We start from the raw sequence: 13200 nt of genomic DNA on the forward strand, positions 1-13200 counted from the left end.
TACCATCTTGTATTAGCTCTGAAACATGAGTTCTGTTATAATGCCATCTATAATTTAATACTGGTTTGAACCCTTCTATGGTAGGAACCCATTGGTCTTCAGCAATTCTGATGGTTTCTCCATCACCCACTTGCCAGCATATGTTCTTTTGGAGCTCAGCTCTGACAGATAGCATGGAATTTCAAATGGGAGAGGAGTTGCTTCTTTTATTTTCCGTCCAGTAATTCACATTTCTGTAATATTTTGCTTGTAATAATTTAGCCTAAACAGTAGTAGGATTTGTTAGGAATCTCCAGGCGAGTTTCGCCACCAGAGATTCATTGACCCTAGCCAACGACCGTATTCCCAGACCTCCCAGCTCTTTTGCCTTCTGGATGATGTCCCAAGAGAGAAAATGCATTTTCCTCTGGTCATCCTCATGGTCCCACCAGAAATTTCTTTCAAGTCTCTCCAATTTGATTGAGGTCCCTTGAGGAATAATGGAGAGACCCATAAAGTAAGTACAAATGGGACTAAGAGCTGCTTTAATTAATGTTGTTCGACCTGCTTGGGAAATCAATCTCTTCTTCCATCCCGCCAATTTTGATTTGAATTTTTCAACAAGGAACTCGTGCGATGATATTCTGTTTCTCGGTTTGAGAATCAGGGTTCCTAGATATTTTTCTCCATCCTTCATGTGGGTAGTGTTGAGGGTGGAAGCATATAGATTTTTCATTTCTGATGGCACCCCCGAGCCAAGATGAAGAGATGATTTTGAATAATTTACTGCCTGACCTGAAAATTGAGTATAGGTCTCCATGATGTCAGTTACTGCCTTCAGGTTTGACTCCGTCGCTTCTCCAAAAATTAATAAATCATCTGCAAAGAGTAAATGGGATATGCTAGGGGCATTTTTGTTAATTTTGTACCCCTTGAAAATTCCATCATTTTCAAATTTGTTAATTAGTAGAGAAAGAGCCTGATGTGAGAATAAAGAGATATGGGGATAAAGGGCATCCCTGCCTTAGTCCCCTAGATGATTTAAAATTCCCTTCCTGTTTGTCGTTGACTATAAGGCTGTAAGTCGGAGTTGTCACACATACCATGATTAACACCAATAGTTTCCCTGTGATGCCAAAAGCCTTCAAAACCGCTTTTAAAAACCCTCAATTTACTCGATCATAGGCATTTTCCATGTCAATCTTGAGAGCAAAGGCCCCTTTTTTGGCCTTGGAGGTCTTCATCGAATGTAGGCATTCCTGAGCAATGACCAAGTTATCGATGATTTGTCTCTGAGGTACTAAAGTACTTTGGTTCCAACTTATAGATTCATCGAGTAGAGGGCGAATACGGTTAGCTATAAGCTTTGTGATGAATTTGTATAGTGTGTTACACAAAGCTATGGGTCTGTAATCAGAAGCCATCGTAGGGTGCTCGGATTTTGGAATCAGAACGATGTTGGTGTGGTTTAATGCTGGTTCAAACGATCCCTGTTCAAATACTTGTTGTATAAATTTGGTGACGTCAGTTTTGAGGGTTTCCCATCCATTTTGGTAGAATAAACAAGGAAATCCATCCGGACCAGGGCTTTGAAGAGAACCCATTTCGAAAATCACACTTCTGATTTCATCTTCTGTTGGTATCCTTGGTAAGGCAAACTGTTCAGATTCATTTATTTGCTTGAAATTTTGTAACACCTCATCAGGGATAGGAGAGGTAATTTCCTCCCTGAAATAATTCTGAAAGTGAAGCACCAATTGATTCGCTATACAAGATTCAGTTTTGAGTAAATTACCTGAGGGGGTTTTCAGTGTGAGGATGCGATTCTTTTTCCTTCTCATTGCTATTGATGTGTGGAATGCTTTTGTATTTCTGTCTCCATTAAGAGCCCAAAACTGTTTCGATCTTTGCTCTAGCTTTGTTTTTTGTAGCTCTTCATAGTGTAAGAGTTCTTCTTGTAGGACCGATTCCCTTTGTAACGAGTCATTTGTGGGCTGTATAGTTTGAATATCCAATAGCTGATTCCGAAGTACTTTCAACCTTCTTTCAATATTACCAAATGTGTTTTTGCTCCAACCCTTTAATTGTTTTTTGACTCCTTGGAGTTGTTTGATCATTGATCCATCATTGAGTTGCCAAAACTGTTGTAGCTTTTCTTTGTACTCGTGATGATGAGTCCAGAAGGATTCAAACTTTTCGTAGCTAGGACCTGTAGAAGCATGCACTTTAGTTTTAAGTAAAATGGGGCAATGATCACTGTTGTACCTCGGTAAATGGAAAACTCCGGCATTCTGATAATGCTCCAGCCAATTGGCGTTGGCTAATACCCTGTCCAACCGTTTCGATCCCTGGTCAATTGATTAGGATTTCTACTGTTAGTCCATGTGTAAGCAGGTCCTTGGAAACCGAGATCAATTAAGCCTGTGTTGTTAATGAACGAATTGAAATTGTTGGAGAAAGGAGTATTCGTTGAGCCCCCGAGTTTTTCCCTTCTACTGCGAATAGCATTTAAGTCGCCTAAGCACATGAAGGGTTCTGCTGTTGAAATTAGGACACCCTCTAAGTAATTCCAAAAGTTGGTTCTGTCTGACAATCTAGGAGGGCCATAAATTCCAACAAATTTCCAAGTGAAGTCGGAATCTGTAATCTTTGCTGTGATAAGATTCTCTGAAAGAAACTCAATTTGTAAATTAATATTATCAGACCAATATAAAGCAAGACCCCCACTTCTACCAATAGCTGGGTCCACAGATTTGTTTGTAAGGCCATACCTGTCCAGAGGTGGAGTGCTTTGTGTCGTTATTCTAGTTTCAGACAGGAAAATGACATTTGGTTTAACTGCCTGGAGGAACTGTTGAAGAGTATGGATTGTCGATGTGTTTCCCAAACCACGCCAATTCCAAGATAGCACTAACATGGGCCTTGCGGCTCATGTGGTGCAGCCGCCACGACCATCTTTGAGTGTCCTTCTAAATTTTCTTGGGTTGCTTTAGACAGTTTAGGAGTAATTAGGTCTCCTCCTTGTGTTCCAGCTTGCCTCTTAAGATTACGTTTAGGCCTTAGAGCAAGTGGGTCGTCCAGGTCAGCATCCACTTGTCCACTTGCCTGTCCCACGTTTTGGTTTTCCCCCTGATCCACTACCATGGTGGTTACTGGTTCATCCGTAACCGCTACAGTTACGGTGTCGTCGCCGATAGCTTCCTGTGGTTCCAGCGTGTGAATCTCTGCCATGGTTATTTCGTCCTCTCCAGTTGGACCCCTCAAAGGTCAGCCATGGCCCTGACCAAGATTTATAGAAGTTGTTTATGACATGATAAAAAACCTAGCTAATTTTTTGTATAGATTTTGCATTAACTATGGGCTTTTAGAATATTTTGTGCAGAGAGTAGGTTACACACTCCATCTTGTGAACTTCATTTTCTTTCGATGAAATGTAATTGTCACAAGAATATGGTTTACGCGCAAAATAATTTGACTATAAAAAGATACAAAATCGTTTATAAATGTATTTCTAAAAGCCTTTGAAACGATAATTTTCACTTCGAAATTTTGTTTTCTTACATTTTTCGAGTGATTACGAAATCATTAATTAAAATTGGGTTAATTCCGTTTTAGCCCTCGATTTGTGACCAACTGGCCGTTTTGGCCCCTAATTGTGTCCGGCAGTTCGTTTTGGCCCCAAAAAATTCCTAAATGGCCCTAAATTTTTTCAACCTCCCAATTCTACCCCCATGGCATTTCTGTAATTATTTTTTTTTCTTTTTCTTTGTCCACCTCATCTAACAATTGACACATCACTCTGTCCACCTCACCCTTCTTCTCCGGCGAAAGGTTGTCGGCCGGAATAAAAAATTCCGGTCGGCCACCTTTACCAAAATATATTTTTTTTTTTTCATTTCTCTCTCTTCTTCATCTCCTTCTTTCTCTCTCTTCTTCTTCTCTCTCTTCTTCATCTTCCTTCTTTACCTCTCTCTCTAACCCTTCTCTCTCTCACCCCTCTCTCTCTCTATAATCCGGCGAAGGGGCGGAGCCCCTTCGCCGGAAACCAGACCTTCAAGGTCTGGTTTCAAACCAGACCGAGATCTGGTTTCTACAACCAGATCTCGGTCTGGTCGGAAACCAGACCGAGATCTGGTTGTAGAAACCAGACCTTGAAGGTCTGGTTTCCGGCGAAGGGGCTCCGCCCCTTCGCCGGATTATAGAGAGAGAGAGGGGTGAGAGAGAGAAGGGTTAGAGAGAGAGAGGTAAAGAAAGAAGATGAAGAAGAGAGAGAAATGAAGAAGAGAGAGAAGAAGAAGAGAGAGAAAGAAGGAGATGAAGAAGAGAGAGAAATGAAAAAAAAAAATATTTTGGTAAAGGTGGCCGGCCGGAATTTTTTATTCCGGCCGGCAACCTTTCGCCGGAGAAGAAGGGTGAGGTGGACAGAGTGATGTGTCAATTGTTAGATGAGGTGGACAAAGAAAAAGAAAAAAAAAATAATTACAGAAATGCCATGGGGGTAGAATTGGGAGGTTGAAAAAATTTGGGGCCATTTAGAAATTTTTTGGGGCCAAAACGAACTGCTGGACACAATTAGGGGCCAAAACGGCCAGTTGGTCACAAATCGGGGGCTAAAACGGAATTAACCCATTAAAATTTCATAATCAACCTTGTTTAAGAATTCACTTTTAATGTTGAGTAAAGCTAATCTATTCAGTTTGTCCTGCAACATACTTCATTTTTTAAGTATTTTTTATTACCAGATCGATCAAAGATTTATAAAGAAATCAATGGAGAAGTAGAGAGACATTGAAATATGATGGTAAGACCTATAAGAAACCAACAAGATATTAACACAAGTGAGAATTTGGCAGAAGACTAGAGAAACTTTTTATGAGCTGAAACCCTAACCTTGTGTATGTGTAATTAGAAGTTTAGTGTAGACATAAACAACAAGACTTAATAATATATATAATAAAACAGAAGGAAAAATTGTTGTCTGAGACAAACATCCTTTTTTAATAAAGGATATTATATAGAAAGCCTTCCTGAATTTAAAATATAGTCCTTCTTAGAAATAAAATAACCTATTTAAAAAAAATAACCGTGTAAAGAAAATAATTAATTCAAAAAAACAAAAACAACTGCAAGGGTTACAAAAAAATTGAAATATCTCTCTCAATAAAATAACTAATTTAAGAATAAATGAAACAAAAGAAAATAAACAATAAGTAGAATACCAAAAAGTTATGATATCTAGAATATAACAATAAAAATATGAAAAGTCGAGTGATATGTTTATGAAGAGTGCGTAGAACAATATTATGGGACACCTATAGAAGCACTAAATTTCGTCAAATTTGACCAAAAAAAACTGTTATATATACTACAGTAGACAGTAAAGAGAGAAAAAAAGTAACATGGAAATCAGATAGATAAAAATTAGGGAAAGTAATACATGGAGCGGAAAAAAAGTAATGTCTATTTATAAATAAAAAAGTAAATTTTAACTTCCAAATATGAAATATACTAAGTGAGGAAAAGAGAAATTGGTACCTATACAATAGGATGGATTCTTTTTAGCTGCGGCTTTGGGGCATATCGAATATTCTCTGGGGAATAAATTCTCTAGGGAATCCATATTTTTTTGTACATTCTCGGGGGAATATTTCTTTTTGACCCAAAAATTCACTTCATCAAACATTGCTCCCTAATCTTCATCTTCTCTATCACTTCCTTAACCACCACAACTTCCCACCACAACCATTTCGATCACCATTGCCACTTCTTCTCTCTCCCCTCTTCTCCTATCTCAACTAGTTACCCTCTCTCTCGATCTCTCCCTCCCTCTCACGATTTTTCCCTCTTTTTTTCCTTCTCCATCCCCTTCGACCTCTCATTGTTTCTCTCTCTAGGTCGCTTTCTCTTTCTTACTCGGCAATCATGAATTTTCACTTCACACAATTTCGAAACACCACACCAAGCTTGTGGCATTGTTTTAATACAAAATGTAAATGAAAAATTCAAATGTTGAATCATCAAAATTCACCCACATGGACTAAATTCGAACATCAATCTCATTCAAAGTTTCAAACTGCAGAATCAAAAAACGAAAACAACATAAAGGAATACGAGAGGAAATCCTATAGATGTAGTGTCTGGTGTTTCCTAACAAAAATATGAATCTAGTGTTTTGGTGGGTTACAAATACCACTATGCTACTTTAATGAAAAAGAATAACTAATATCAAACCCTAATGAAGAAAGGAATCCAAGTGGAGAAGACTGGTTTGATATTTTGTATCTCAGAAAAAACTATGAAAAAGGAGAGAGAGAAAGAGAGAGCAACATAAGAGAGAGAAGGTAGAAGAGAAGATGAAGATTAGGGGACAATGTTTGATCATGTCAATTTTTGGGTTAAAAATAAAATATACCCTCTAAGACAATGTTTATCGACTAAATTTTTATGCCCTGGAGATCTTTACTCTCTTGCTTCATCTCCCTCTCCAAAACTCTGGTTAAAACTAACTAAGTTGAAAATACAAGCAAAACATGATAATGGTAGAAACCTAAAATTTGAGGAGGCAGGGACGGAACCAGGATTTTTATTAAGACGGGGTCGAATTTTTCTAGTCATAAATTAATTTGAGAAATTAATATAGTAAATCCATTCAAAATTACCACAAAAATATCAATCATGTCATAAAGATTAAGGAACACAAATAAAAAAATAACATGAGACTTTTTTTAATGTATCAAAATGGAACCCGCTGCTCTTTCAAATCTCTAAAATCGTCTATGGTGGAGGTCGTGCTAAACTTTTGAACAATTTCCTTTTAAATGTACAAAATCAAAAAAATATGAGAGAAAATTGTCATCCATCTTGTTACGTAGCCTTGTTTATATTATGCACATAGATGAGAAAGATCGTTCAACTATTACAGTAGAAACAAGAAGAGTTAGGACAAGCTCACTTAGTCGATAAACAAGGGGTACTTTATTGATTTTCTTGTCTTCACCAATCATTGGCACAAATCAGAGATCGTAATCATAAAATATGGTCATTGAACTACATTATGAGAGATCAAAGTTTGGACGAGCAAAATCGATTTCTCTTTCCGATTGTAAGCGACATTTAACATATAAAAAGAAACTGAAAGAACTTAACAATTGAAACATGATATAACTAGAATCTTTTTTTTAACCATATAATTAGAATTGAACAATTGGAAATAACAACTGAATGATTTAAAAAAAATGTATATATATATATATGTCAATAGAATAAAATAAGAAATAACAAGGCAAGTTAAGAAATAATAACACACAAATACTAAATTCTCCAATTTAGGACAACCGTATATATTTGGGGGAATATTAAAGGGCGAGGCGGCAGGTATAAGTTTGAGCTTCACAATTAATGACCTCTTATTCCAAGTGTAATGGGTTGATTCATTTATAGTTTACTCCAACATCTCAAATAACCTCGTTCAAATATTCGTATTGTAATGCAAAATTACAATAGTTGAAATTCATTATAGAAAATATGTGAGCTTCAAAATGAAAACAGAAAAGATGATGCCTAATATACCATTAGTTTAGTAACAAAGTTCTTGTATTTTTAGTATGATGATTTGTTAGGAAAGGCTAAATGTATGATACTTAACCAGACCTCACTGGAATTCATTAGAAATCTTAAAAAATACTCAAATTTGTTAGACAAAACTACTACAAAATTCCGCCCTACAATTTCAATTTAGCACCAAAACAATTTGCTTATACAATGGAATTACTCTTTTCCACATAAGTCCAATTGTATACTTCCATCAGTTGATTTTAATCAAATTAACAAGTGGAAATCAACGATACAACACTTTTGTCATTATTGTTATAATTCACTCTAAAGTCTCAAACACCCTTCTTGATTAATTTATAGTATAAGGAAAAATTAAAATCGTCAAAGTTAATTACTGAAAACATCTAGTAGTTTATTCACGGAAATGCTAGAGTACACAGCTTTGGTGATCATAAATCAGCCCAGCTGACGCGGAATTCACTAAAAAGGTGAATTCCACGTCACCTGAGCCGATTTATGGTCACCAAAGTTGGGCTCTCTAGCATTTCCGGTTTAAAAATAAAAGTGAAGACGCTAAAGATGTTAAGTACGTAGTATATGAATCATTCTGATTAGAATAGTACCATTAGTTATAAAGATGCAGATCCTTATCCACAACCCTTTGGAAAAGTACCCCCAAGTTGCAGAAAATTGTACATACTTCTTACGGCAAGACAGTAACATTAGGCCAAACTCTTCCGCTCAGTTATTATGTGTGAGTCTATTTACGAAAAAATAAATAGAAAAGTAAATTACATTGTCAAAGGGCTTTGATATAGGAAGGGCATTTTTTAGCAAAGGCAGTGCATTAGATAGGGAGAGCACTCTTTTTAGAATAGGGAGGGATAAACATTTTTTTTAAATATCTCAAAATCTATACTTTGGTCCCTCCCATAAACTATTTTGGACCAAAAGGTAGAGAAGAGAGTATCCTCTTATTCGACTGAAAACCTTCGAGAGGGAAGAGAGAATCCTGTTCGACCTAAAACCTTTGATCAAATCAAAGAAAAAGAAGATAGATGAACATCCTGAAAAAGAGAAAAACTCTAAATCTGTTTGATTCTATCAAAAAGAGAGATCTAGAGATAGAAACCTAAACCCTAGATGACTAACACAACACCCATCTCCATAGAGAGTTTGTAATTCTTGTTATTGCTTGATTTCTCCATAAATTTTTAGGGTTTTAATACGAATTAAAGTAACTTTTGAAGATTTCAAGTATCAATATTGCAATGAAGAATACAAACAAGGATGTAACTCGAAAAATATATAATCGACATTTACATAAAAGAAATTTCGCTTAACATAAATAAAAATTCATGAATACCAACTGAAAATTTTAAAAAAAATCGGCCAAAGAGGTTGAAAAAACAGACTAATTTCAGCCATCTCAGCCGAAATTTATTACTATTTTCAGCGGGACCGACCGGAATTTGTTATGTTTTTCAATCGACCTAACCGAAATTTGTCATCTTTTTCAGTCGTTACGACCGAAATTTGTTGTCTTTTTCAGCCGACCCTACCGAAATTTGTTGTCCGTTTTCGTCGATCCAACCCGAAAATTCTTTACGAAAAAAAACGACCTAAAACCCTAAAACATTTGTTCAACCATAGAGGAAGACAAGAAAATGATATTTCTTTACATGAGACATATTATCTTCATTATAAATGTCTTTGTTTAAGTCGATAACTTCGTTTAAGTCGATGGTTTCGTTTAAGTCGATGTCTACGTTTAAGTCAAAGGAATCTTCTTTCTTGATGTAGGTTGCCTCCTTCATTAACGGTGGTTTCTCATCCATGAGATCTTGAGGCACCATTAAAAGCTCGAAACTAAGACTGTAGTGATGGTAAACTTTGCAAGTTATTTAATACTAATGGTGATGTTGATAGTAGTGACGATATATAATAAAACAAAAGGGAAAAACGTTGATAGTAACTGAAACTTTATGTGTAATTAGAAGTTTAGTGACACTTTATGTGTAATTAGATCATGCTTTTTTAATACTAATGGTGTAGACAGATCAAGTTTAGTGTAGACAGAAACAACAAGATTTTTTTATTATATATCGTAGCTGAAACTTTATGTGTAATTAGAAGTTTAGTGTAGAAAACATTAGGTAACCAAAAGTGTACCGAAGTAAAAACATGATCCTTGAACAAAAAAAAAAGTAAAAACATGATCTTGTGTAGCAATTGGTCTATAGTAAATGACACTTAAAACCAAGTTGAAAATAAAAAAGGGAGAACAAGGATGGCAATGGGATCTGAGCCCATGTATTTTTGGTGGAATGCACACTGACTCCTCACTAGAGTTAAAGTGATCTATTGTGAAGATAGGCAGCTTGCCTTAAATATGTGGAGATCAGGCCGGACAGCTGCACAGCCTGGTCTCCACATAGTTCCGCCCCTGATTGTATAGAAGGTCTTCCGAAAATTTTAAAATATAGTTCTTCTTAAAAAAAATAACCTATCTAAGAAAAATAATCGTGTCTTTCTTGAAAATAAAATAATTAATTTTAAAAAAATAATTACAAGGGTTAAAAAAAAAAGTTGAAATCTCTCTCTCAATAAAACAACTAATTTAAGAAAAAATGAAACAAAAGAACATAAACAATAAGTAGAATATACCAATAAAAAAATACGAAATGTCCGGTGATATGTTTGAGAAGAGAGTCCTGAACAACACTATGGGACACCTATAGAAGCACTAAATTTCGTCAAATATGATCAAAAAACTGTTCGATATACTATAGTAGAAAGTAAAGAGAGAAAGAAAGTAACATGGAAATCAAATAGGTAAAAATTAGGGAAAATAATATGTGGAGAGGAAAAAAAAGTACTGTCCATTCATAAATAAAAAAGTAAATTTTAACTTCCAAATTCAAACAAAAGCATGGTTGAAGGGTGGAAACAAAAAAGGAAACGTAATGAAGGAAAAGGAAGAAAGGAAAAGGAAGAAAGAACCCTTCACTCTCTTTCCTAATCTCCCTCTCCAAAACTATGGTTAAATCTAACAAGGTTGAAAACAGAAAAACTGAAGCACACATGATATTGGTAGAAACCTAAAATGTGAAGAGGTACAGTACGGGTTAGCAGGGACGGATCTATGTTTAGGCCAAGGCGGGCCATGTCCCCCCTTGGCCTCAACATAATTAAGCTTGGGAGCAAACAACTTCTAAATTATAAGCAAAGTATAACTGCAATCAGCACTATTTATAGTTTAACATGGAACCTTAATCATTTTTTTCTCTTGACCTCCCTAATTGATTTACAACTCAACACAAATTGTTTTTCACCAAAATAATATCACATGTTCTTAACCAAACATGTAATCTCCTTAAACCTAGTCCATCCCGAACTGAAATAAGTGGTCTTTTGACATCCTAAATTAAAAAAGGAATAACCCCCAGATTTTCCACAAGCTTCACCATTACTTCCAAGCTTTAATAGATAAACAAGGTTGCACACAAAAACCACCTAAAACAACCAAGAGATGTACTACAAACAAAGATCCCCTTATCATTTACCTCGTAGATATATGGTAAATTTGATGCATAAATTCTACAATAATCGATGAAAATTTATTTGTACGTTTTTTTTATCTCGATCAACTATAGTTTATACATTTTAGTTCTCAAGTTAAGCTATTGCTGTCTCAATTGTTGTATATTATGGAATGTTTATTTTGACCAATTGAGGTAGTTTGAAATCTTTATATGTACTTGAGATATTTCATAAAAATTGTCTTCACAAAAAAATTGTTTTGATTATATTAATTTACAACTACTACATAAACTATAAGTAGACATTTAATTCTATCATTTTAGGTTGACCCTAACACAAATCAATTGAGTCAAACTAGATAATTTTAACAATATAAACTTTGTAAAAGAGATAACAAAAGTGAACAATAAACAAATGATAAGAGCTGATTTATTATTGAGTGAAAAGAAGAAAAATAAATCGCAGTACAGATGTGTAGAGAACTGCTGAAGTTTATGAGTATTTATAGTAAGCTTTCTCCTAATGACTCAGCTAACACCTGACTTGCTCCTAAATTAACTCAACTAACTAATGACCAAACAGCTCAACTTGACTCCTAAATAAACTGATGACTTGATCAAACCAAAGACTAAAACAGAGACTTAAAAAATCTGCACTAATTTGTAACACTCCCCCTTAGTGCAGATGTACAGTTGACAACACCAAGCGCACTTCGAAACATTTCAAATTTGGCTTTGGCAAGCGCTTTGGTAAAGATGTCCGCAACTTGGTTTTCAGTTCGTACTTTCTGGAGCTCAATGTCTTGAGTTAACACCTTTTCTCGTACAAAATGAAAGTGGGTTTCGATGTGTTTCGTGCGTGCATGAAACACTGGATTTCCAGCGAGCTTGATCGCACTTTCATTGTCACAATAAATGGGAACTGGATGGTCGGTGACAAAGGTTATTTCTTGAAGGAGCCTCTTAAGCCAGAGACACTCTTGAGTGGCCATAGTGGCTGCCACATACTCAGCTTCACAACTTGAAAGAGCAACGGTAGTTTGCTTTTTACTGCACCATGAGACTGCAGCTGAACCTGTGTTGAAACAATAGCCTGTTGTGGATCGTCTGTCATTTACGTCACCGGCCCAATCTGCATCTACAAAACCACTTAAAGAGAATGGTAATAAATGCTTGTACATTAGCCCAAAAGTTAGAGTATCTTTTACATATCGGAGAATCCTCTTTGCTGCAACTAAATGACCAACACAAGGTCTTTCCATGAACTGAGATATAACCCCTACAGAATATGCAATGTCAGGCCTTGTGATGGTTAAGTAAAACAAGCTACCGACAAGTTGACGAAAAAGTGTTGCATCTTCCAATACGTGTCCTTCATCCTTTGTTAACTTGAGAGATGGTTCCATTGGAGTGGACATTCCTTTAGACTCTGTCATATCAAAACGACTCAATAGGCTAGTGGCATACCCTTTTTGAGATACAAAATAAGCATCTGACTTCTCAACTTCTAGACCAAGAAAACAACTAACTTCACCCAAACTTTTCATGTCAAAACGGATAGATAATTCATCTTTAAAACGAGAAATTTCAGCATTGTCGTTGCCAGTTATTATCATGTCATCCACATATAAAAGAAGCATTATGCACATTGTGGATGTTCTCCTAATAAATAAGCTTGGATCTGAATTTGAAGGTTTAAAACCACAAAAAGAAAGATATTGAGCGATCTTACCATACCAGGCTCGCGGAGCTTGCTTGAGGCCATATAGAGCCTTTTTAAGTCGACACACGTAATCAGGAAACTCCTTGGAAACAAAACCTGGTGGTTGTTGCATGAAGATATCACGATCTAACTCTCCATATAGGAATGCATTCTTTACATCAAGCTGCCACAGATTCCAAGCTTTATGCGCAGCCAAAGAAATTATTGTTCGAACCGTTATCATTTTAGCGACAGGACTAAAAGTCTCCTCGTAATCTAGTCCATATTGCTGGGAAAAACCACGTGCAACGAGCCGAGCTTTATACCTGTCTATGGTGCCATCTACCTTCTTCTTTAATTTATAAACCCACTTACAAGTAACTAAGTCAACATCCCTTGGTTTTGGTACAAGCTCCCATGTAG

At 35.9% G+C, this 13200-nt stretch overlaps 1 protein-coding gene across 1 annotated transcript; it reads right to left on the reverse strand.

Annotated features, from left to right (window-relative positions):
- Positions 1-1145: 1145 nt before the first annotated feature.
- Positions 1146-3210, reverse strand: LOC147550426 (uncharacterized). Its single transcript, XM_086668456.1, has 3 exons — positions 2932-3210; positions 2317-2830; positions 1146-2188 (listed from the first exon to the last, which is right to left on the reverse strand). Exons 1-3 carry the CDS (start codon positions 3208-3210, stop codon positions 1146-1148), a joined length of 1836 nt encoding a protein of 611 aa, XP_086524582.1.
- Between the last annotated feature and the right edge of the window lie 9990 nt (positions 3211-13200).

The sequence above is a fragment of the Eschscholzia californica genome, unplaced genomic scaffold (genome assembly GCF_041429995.1).
Source record: "Eschscholzia californica isolate CP2 unplaced genomic scaffold, dmEscCali1.0.p SCAF_3, whole genome shotgun sequence".
NCBI lineage: Eukaryota > Viridiplantae > Streptophyta > Magnoliopsida > Ranunculales > Papaveraceae > Eschscholzia > Eschscholzia californica.